Source organism: Tupaia chinensis, unplaced genomic scaffold, assembly GCF_000334495.1.
Source record: "Tupaia chinensis unplaced genomic scaffold, TupChi_1.0 Scaffold000272_1, whole genome shotgun sequence".
NCBI lineage: Eukaryota > Metazoa > Chordata > Mammalia > Scandentia > Tupaiidae > Tupaia > Tupaia belangeri.
This window is the reverse complement of record NW_006159754.1, coordinates 6,149,955-6,159,258: the sequence shown is the minus strand read 5'-3', so window position 1 is coordinate 6,159,258 and position 9,304 is coordinate 6,149,955. Positions and strand designations below refer to the sequence as shown.

The 9,304-nt window shown below is 39.8% G+C and overlaps 1 protein-coding gene across 1 annotated transcript in view; it reads left to right on the top strand.

The window, feature by feature from the left end:
* Positions 1-9,304, top strand: part of PLCH1 (phospholipase C eta 1) — a 236,993-nt gene that overhangs the window by 219,966 nt on the left and 7,723 nt on the right. Inside the window, exons 16-21 of the mRNA XM_027772378.1 lie at positions 1-122; positions 214-321; positions 1,846-1,970; positions 3,606-3,690; positions 6,575-6,721; positions 6,966-7,045. The exon at positions 1-122 is cut by the window's left edge and continues 88 nt beyond it. Of these exons, the coding sequence (XP_027628179.1) occupies positions 1-122; positions 214-321; positions 1,846-1,970; positions 3,606-3,690; positions 6,575-6,721; positions 6,966-7,045 (667 nt within the window). The remainder of the gene's footprint in view (positions 123-213; positions 322-1,845; positions 1,971-3,605; positions 3,691-6,574; positions 6,722-6,965; positions 7,046-9,304) is intronic.

The following is a 9,304-nucleotide window of genomic DNA, read 5'->3' as shown; positions in this document are numbered from 1 at the left end:
GAAATTAGAGCAGTTCATGATTTATAACCAAAAGCAGCTCACGAGGATTTACCCCTCTGCCTATCGCATTGATTCCAGTAACTTCAACCCTCTGCCCTACTGGAACGCTGGTTGCCAGCTAGGTGTGTATGCCTTGAGAAGAAGCAGCTTTTTGTATTTTCTGATTCCATCCTGCCATCTTGCCAAATTCTCTCAAACTTCCAATTTGCACAGTGGCACTGAACTACCAGTCTGAAGGGCGAATGATGCAGTTAAATCGAGCCAAATTCAAGACAAATGGCAATTGTGGCTACGTCCTTAAACCTCAGCAAATGTGCAAAGGTATGCATTAATTTCATGCTTTTATCTCTTAACGCATGTGACTTCTAACTTTTTAAAAGTATATTCATTTTCTAAGAGAGGGGGGAGAAAAAGAGAGAGAGACAGGGACTCCCAACAGGGTCTTCATACCATGTCCCACCCCTAGTTTCAGCCAGCCTGGATCATGAGTGTACGCACACGTGCCTGGTTGTACACGGAGGTTTCAGGTCATGAACCAGGGACTTTTCCACATGGGTCCAATTCTGCATTGCTTTGCCACTGTCTGACCCCAGATGACCTCTCTTAAAGGAGCTTTTCGGAAAATGTTGACCCAGCCAGTGGTGTGGTGGTTGAAGTGGCTGGATCCCACATGGCCAACTATGTGGTTCTAGTCCCAAACCCAGCAGCTTGAGAAGCACAATGGGCTTGTGTGTGTGTGTGTGTGTGTGTGTGTGTGTGTGTGTGTGTGTGCGCGCATAATATCCCAAAAGGAGAAATGGAGGACAAAGGATTGCAGTGTGACCATCGCCCATGGGGGAGTTGCTTTCTCACATTCTCTTTCTCTCTTTCTCTTTGGTGAGTGCATGTACCCTATAGCAAATTTAAAAAAAGGAAAGAAAATGTTAACAATGTATTTTTTTATTTAAAAGAAGAAAGCTCAGCTAAAGGTGCTTGTCACAACTGTTCATATTGAGTGGCATGATGTTTAGAATGCTATCTTGTGAGACATGGATAGCAGTGGGTTGTCATCTGCAACCCAGTGTCCCAACTTGATATTCACTGGGAATGACTTATAAATTGGATTGCCTTGTAAGATCTGAGCCCTATCCCTCAGAAACCACCCGAGGGAGTGTGAGTCTGAGACCTGCTGGCAAAACCAAATTCCACCTGGAACAATTTCAGCAGGCCCTTTTAGTCAGTATAGTCTAATTACAAAAGTGGTGACAAAAAAGAGAGGATAATATAACGTTAGATCAAACAATACTTTCTTTCAGTTCGACTCTTTAAAATTCTTCAAGATCTTTCCCATTTAGATGTACAATAATTCAGGTCAAAGGTGTTGACAGCCATATCTTCTGGATTTTATGCTTTGCGTTTTCTTACTCTGTTATTTACTTAATTGCAGGTCCTCTTTCTGTTTGTTATAGTCACTCTACCTGAGATGGTTTAGATTAGAAAATTATTTGAATTTGACATAACTGCTCTCCTCCTTCTATTACTGGCATTCAGATAAAATGCTCCCCTTCCTCCGTGTCATAGTTGGTAATTGCAAACACTTACTTTAAATTAGCCCACGTTGTGGGAGCCTTGAGAAAACAGATTCTAATGAAAACTGCAGCTATGGAAATGCCAGCTGGTATTGCCTTCAGGCAAAAGCCACACTGATGGTTATGGGATCATTTCTTTCTCTAAGAAACACTGTAGTAATTCAATATTTATTATAGTTTCTTTGTTTTATGAGCTTAAATTGTGTGTGTGTGTGTGTGTGTGTGTGTGTGTGTGTGGTTTCTTCCCATCTCACTAAACCTGCTTTACTTGGTCCAGGTACTTTCAACCCTTTCTCTGGTGACCCACTTCCTGCCAACCCCAAAAAGCAGCTCATCCTGAAAGTGATCAGTGGACAGCAGCTCCCCAAACCTCCAGATTCCATGTTTGGAGACCGAGGAGAGGTAAATTGCATATGGTTAAGTTGTTAATTATGTGATTATTGTGTCTATATTTCATCTAAAAGATCTTTGTGTATGTGTTCATAAATGAGCACTGACCTCAGTTCATCAGATATTAACCGACTTAATGGCAAATCACACAGTTTTTACTGGGTTGCAGTACACTGTCTAATTTAGAGGTACAAGAATACACTATTCAAGTCACAACTCAAGGCTGACATGGGCAACATTAAAATTAGAGTGGAGTCCAAAGAACAATTTTATTATTAATAGAAATATTGCTTCAGAGAACGTCTTAACCTCCAATCCACATTCAGTGTCTCCTGCAACCCCTATCCATGCTGCACACTGGTCACCTGCCTCCTAGCCACATGCTGATGATTGTCATCTCCTGGAACACCTCTTTAGCATACTTTCTAAATGCCTCCTTCTGTGACCAGAGCTTCCTGTTTTTTCCAGAGTGTTTTCTCCATTATTTCCATTGTACCTGGCCTTGGCTTTCTTGGCCTCTGTTTTCTCCCTTCCTGTCAGCCCCTTCTGTGCTCATGCCCTTCCTCCCAGGCCTGCTCCATCACTTCAGGGTCTTTGGCACTCCCACCTGTTAAGCCATCATTTCTGGATCCTAGTGTAGAGGAAGGAAATCATAGAGTTCTGCAGTGAGGTGCCACCATCAACTGTGTCAAATCTCAACCGACCTGCAGGGCTGCACTGCCATCCCAGCCTCACCTTATGAGTTGCTGTCCATTGTCCACGGTGGCTTTTTCCAACCATCTTTCTGTTCTCGTCATCTCCAACAGCAGGCACAGTGATCTACTCCTCAGAGTGGGCGCTTCAGATGGGTCCGTTTCTTCCATCTCTTTTGCCACCTCTCTAATCCAGACTGTCATCTAGTGTCAGTTCTGCTGTGATGGCCTCCCTGCCGGCTGGTTGCCCTGCTCCCGTTCTTCCCCTATATTTGGCTCTTTTCTCAGCAGCTAGAGTGATTAATTAGTACTGTCAGAAAGTTATCCTCCTTCTTTCCTTTTTCTTCCTCTCTCTCTCTCTGTCACTCTCTGGTGCCTGGTGACAAATTAAAAAATAAATAAATAAAACAAACCCAGACCGCTCAGTTCTATTGGGTATGTACTCTGAACTGAAATTGTAAGTTGATTGGATCAAGTCTGTGAGGCATTAGAACATAATAACAAAGAAGAATTTGATTTCTTTTATTTCTGTGTCCCATGTCTGCTACTCCTACTACCTTCTCTCTGTTCTAGTAAGCACTAGTAGAATTAGCTGTGGTTGAAAATATGGGCCTTTTGGCTAGTATTTCTGAATTAATTAATGTATGAGTAGAAATGTATCATGCTTTTTTTTTTTTTTTTTTTTCCTATAGGGCACATGTGCTCCCTGGAGAGACAGAGAGACAGAAAGTGAGAAAACACCACCTGGGGAGATGACCATGCTGCAATCCCTTTTCCTCCATTCTCTTCTTGGGATTTTGGACACGAATGCACATGTGCCCAGTGTGAGTTTTAAGCTGCTAGGTCCAGGACTTGAACCACAGTTGATTAGCTGGGAGTCCAGCGATGTAACCATAGTGCCATCTGCTGGTCCTGAAAAGTATGTTATAACACTACATTCTCTTTATCTGTATAGATCATTGATCCTTTTGTTGAAGTAGAAATTATTGGATTGCCAGTGGATTGCTGTAAAGATCAAACCCGAGTGGTGGATGACAATGGTAAGATGGCAGATAATCTGTGTTCACTTTTAATGAGGGCTCTCTAGAAATAGAATATGCACTGAAAAAAGAAGAAAGTATCTACTTGGAGGAGCAATAAATTCTCAAAATCCATAACTGTCATCTGAGTTTATGTTAAGATCTTTCGATGCGTGGGACTCTGTAACTGTGGCGTTGATGCATGATTTGTTTTGATGGATGTTGTAATCTCGTCTCTCAAGACTTTTGCTTTTGAAGTAAAAACCTAAAGAGAATAATGAATGATACTTTAAAGAATAGGAATCAAAAATTCAGTTAGGAAGATGCCTCCGTGATATTTTTATCTTGTATCTTTATGATATGAATTTCCTCAATGCTCTCATTCATGAAGCCTACGTTTCTTGATAATGTCTCACTTTTTCTGCGGTGTGTAAAACTCGGAATGCAAGCATAACATGCTCTTGAATGTGTACACATGGTGGATGGGTGACATTCTCCTTATATTTTAGCCACGATGTGAAGAAAGCTTTCTTTACCCAAGTTTTGTGACTTTTTTTGGTAATATTTTAAAATTGCATTTGTTTGTACATGTGACAAATATTATTGCATACCTATTTTCTCAATATCTAATCACTAATAATACTCTAAAATGAATGTAAGCCATAATCATCAAAATACTTGAGAAATTAGATTCATTGGGAGGCCTCGAAGGAATATAGAAATTCAAGAGTAGGGCAAACTTATTAGGAAATAACAAAGAGAAAAATATATATATTCCTATATTGTATGTATTTTCTATTTTCCCACCAACCAGTGTTCAAGAGATTCTTCTTCTTCTTTTTTTTTTTTTTTTTATTCTCAGAAATAATTGAGACCCATCACTAAATCCACAAAAATATAATCTCATCTCTTACTCAGGAAAGGCATCTCAGTGATTTTTCAGTCTGTAATTATCTCATTAACTTGAGAATTTCTATGGGGTTGACTGATTGATAACTTGTGAATATATATATTTAATAAGACTTTCATTTTTTAGAAAGAAAACACAAACTTATGGAGTACTTGAATTTTTAGTCAGTTTTTCTAAAAATATACCTATTTACCCCTTCATTTTTAAAAAGAATTATTTAATTTTATTCGTTGTCATTATTTTATTTTTTGAAGTTGACCAGAGAGAAACAGAGAGAGAGAGAGCGAGAGAGTGAGAGAGAGAGAGAGAGATATGAAAGTGACAAAGCAAGCAAGCTACTGGGTCCAGGACTTGAACCACAGTCAGCCATGTGGGAGTCCAGCCACCCCAACCACCATGCCATCTGCTGGCCCCAAATTTTTGTCAATTTTTATAATGATTTTTTTCTAATGGAATTTTATCAGAAAGTAAGTGTTTTTTTTTTTTTTATGTTTTAGTAGTATTTGAATTGAATTATATTCTAGTCATTTTCCGTATCAATGAAAATATATCATCTTCCAAGTAGTAAAGTTTTGCTCCATGAGAAGCCACTGGGAATCAGCAATGCACAATCTAATTTGGCCCTGTCTTTGCTGTAGGACCCCAGGCATGTTATTTTTTATGAGCATAAATTTTCTCAACTATAGAATGAGTTACAAATACTGATATTTGCTACTTTATAAAGAAAGCTTGTGTTACTTATATGATTTTTAAAACTTATGTGTTTTTGAAAGTCTGCAATATTTATTTGTTTCTCTATTTATTTGCCAAAGGGCATGTTCACTCACCAGAGGAAGACAGAGAGAGGGAGGGAGAAAGTGTCCCCTATGTGGCATGATCTGGAACGTGTCCTCCATTCGTCCATCTTGTTGGGATTTGGGGCATACATGGACACATACCCAGAATGTTTTTGAAGCTGCCAAGGTTGGGATTTGAACCATGCAGTCAGCCATGCAGAATCTGGCTCCCTTAACTACCAGGCCATGGGATTGGCCCTATGTATTTTTTTCTTAGGGAAAAAAAAAAAATAAACCCTGTACTGTCACTCACATGTAATATAGTTTATAACATAATGAATATATATTCACTCTTTTATAATACTTATAGAGGTTTGCTCTAAGAATTAAGTGGGAGGACTGGAAGGTGGCATGGTAGTTAGGACGCTGGACTCCTACATGGCTGACCGTGGTTCAAGTTCTGGACCTGGTGGCTTGCTTTCTCACTTTCCCCCTCTCTCTGGTCAAATTTAAAAATAAAAATCAATAGATAAAATTAAATAAAATAATTCTTTTAAAAAAGAAGAATTAAGTAGGATGATACATGCATAATACTGAAGAAACCTGCAAATCACCTATAGACTGGTTGTTGGTGGTTTTTATAACCATAAAGTCTGATGAGAAGTGTCATTCTCTTGGGGGAGCTGTATTATTCTTTATTGTTTTTGCTAAAACATTATTCTTATTACTACCATAGATAATTTTTGAACTTACTGAAGCATTCTGAACATTAAAAAGGCTTTTTCTATGATATAATTGGGTATCAGAGATTAATGGACTTGATGTGACAATTTACAGGCAATATTCCTACCAATTACTTTCCAGCAGTAGGGCAAAACCCGAGACTATTTCAGTGAGGCATCCTGGAGTGGCTCCGGCCACCCCACCAGTTTAATAGCCATTGCAAGCAATATTCAGTCTGCTTCGAAGATGTTGCTGCCAACTGATTTTCAGCCAAGCTCTTTGCTTTTCTGCTTTTTTATTTCCCATTTCTCTAAGGATTTAACCCTGTGTGGGAAGAAACTCTGACATTTACAGTACACATGCCAGAAATAGCATCATCCCCACCAGTTTAATAGCCATTGCAAGCAATATTCAGTCTGCTTCGAAGATGTTGCTGCCAACTGATTTTCAGCCAAGCTCTTTGCTTTTCTGCTTTTTTATTTCCCATTTCTCTAAGGATTTAACCCTGTGTGGGAAGAAACTCTGACATTTACAGTACACATGCCAGAAATAGCATTGGTCCGGTTCCTTGTGTGGGATCATGATCCCATTGGAAGAGATTTCGTTGGACAAAGAACTGTGACCTTCAGCAGCTTAGTGCCTGGTAGGTGGGAGCTGGCCTGTGTAGATGGACAATGCTTATTTTCTCCAGAGGGTGTATTATAGCATGTGATTTACTGGATGCATAGCATATGTGATAAGTAATATATATCAGATGATAAATATGACTGTTAATATGCTTTATAATATGTAAAAAAACTGTAGTCAATTCTGGTGTACCCATGTTCCCATGGGAAAGCCAAATGCAAGTTCAACTAAGAAGAAATGGCTTTCTTTACTTTTATCAGGCTATCGTCATGTCTATTTGGAAGGACTAACAGAAGCGTCAATATTTGTCCACATAACAATCAATGAAATCTACGGAAAGGTGAGAAAGATACAGGGCTTAAAGCCACATGCAATGATAATGTAGTCATCAATAAAGTAACCAATTGACTAATTACCTAATTACATAAAAGGAACGTACATTTTATTATAGATTTTTTCTTTTTTTAATGCCAGAGGGTGTGTGCATGTGCATGAAACAGAGACAAAGAGAGAGAGCGAGATGGGGGAAGGAGAGAGAGAAACAGAAAGCACCCCAACAGGGCGTGATCACCCCACAATCTTTTTTTTTTTTTTCCTTTTCCATCTGATCAAGATCCTAGGCACATATGCACACACTTGGCATGTTTTTTTTTTCAAGCCACTGGGGCTAGGATTTGAACCACAATTGAAATCTCACCACATGTGAGATTCAGTTTTCTCTACTGAGCATGTAACTGATGAGCCATGAGGTTGGTCCAGGAATGTACATTGTGACAAACGGTTTTTTTGTTTTGTTTTGTTTTTTAAGAATTATTTCATTTAATATTTATTTATGTATTAAATTTAACCAGAGAGAGACAGAGCAAGCGAGCGAGAGAGTGAGAGAGGGAGGGAGAGCTAGGGAAAGTGCTAAAAACAAGCTGCCAGATCCAGGACTTGAACCATGGTTGGCCATGTGGGAGTCCAACACCCTTAACCACCGCACTACTTGCTGGACCTGACAAACTGGTTTTTAACAAAAAACTATAGGGAAGCTCAGCAAGCCAGTCTGGTCATTATGTCCCCATGTACCCCACCATCCACCTACTTGCTTTCAAAGACTATTAGGGGTACGGACTCCATCCGGACTCCATCCTTTCTGCCAAGAGGTGTATTTGGGCCTAACAGAACTGAGAAACGGTTATCTCCTAAGGAGTCATTTGCTTGGCTAAAATAATGAAGAAATACATATACACTGAATTTTATATTAATCCTGGAAAAGACCCAGCTGGCGGCAGTGGGAACTATAGTGTCTTTCATGTTGTGTCTCTGGTTACCTGTACTAGCTGAGTGTGACCCAGCCAGATCTAGGCATGATGTGTTCATTTGATGCCATCATTTTTAACTGAAAACACAAAAATTGTGAAGGAATTTAGAAGCCACCTGTAGGACTTGAGAAAGAAAAAAAAAATGTATCCTGGTTCCCCCTGATACTGCTCTCCTCACAGTGTAGCTCCATTTAGACTTACAAATCAATGGCCTGTCCTCCGTTCACGTCCAGTAATCAGAGACGTGGCCACTGGTGTGAACTTTCTGGGCTGATGTATCAGGAGGGGCTGAGCAGAACCCAGGGAGGTCCAGTGCTCTTTGCCGGAGTGTCTGTATAGCTGGGAGCTTCCCCAGAGGTATGCCCGTTCTCTGTGCCTCAACTTCCTCATCTGTAAAACGGGGTCAAAATACGACCTACTGTAAATACATATTATTCTTCAAAAGCTGGCTTGGTACATAGTAAGTGCTCAAAAACGTTGGATAATATTAACATTAATTATAATCCATCTGGTAAGGAAGGGACCAATTCAGCCTAAATTCGAGAATATATTTATCCTCACAGCAGTAAGCAGTGGGATGGGAGAGATCACTGGGATTTTTATTTGTCAGTGTGGTGAAGTTTTATACGATGTCTTTCTATGTGCAGTCCTAGGTTTCTGTTTTCATTCTTTCTTTTTAAGTTTATTTCTACCATGAGCAAAAGGGGGAAAAAAGGGAGAGGGAAAAGAGGCGGGAGAGAGAGACAGCGCCCCCTACAGGTCTTGTGACACAGTCCAGTCCCGGTTTCAGTCAGCCCCAGATCACAGGCACACCTGGACCAGGACACAGACCACTTCCTTGGGGGGTCATTCTCACGAGTGTCTTTGTAACCGCTACATCGTTTCTGCTAGTGCTGCTTATTGGGGTCTTTCCCCTGGCCCAAAGAGATACAAATCTCAGGGGTTCAAAAATGATTCTTGACTTCTAGGAATCCTAAGTTAATGGGGTAGTATTTCTAGCATTTATTGTGGTTGAGGGAAATACTAAAATGCAGAATTTGTTTCAAACTTGAGCTGGTAATAAACCATGAACATGAATGTATTTCCTAAGAATTTCTGTTCTCTCTCTCAAATAAACATTCACCTCTGAGTCATGTATTAGTGTTGAGGTGTGTTCACACTGGGATGTGTGTACCAGAATGTGGCGGTGTTGAGTTTAACCATGAATGAACACAAAACTAAAAGAACCCAAACTGGGAGACAGAGTATGTGCAATGAGATGCGTTTTTTTTTGTTTTTGTTTTTGGTTTTTT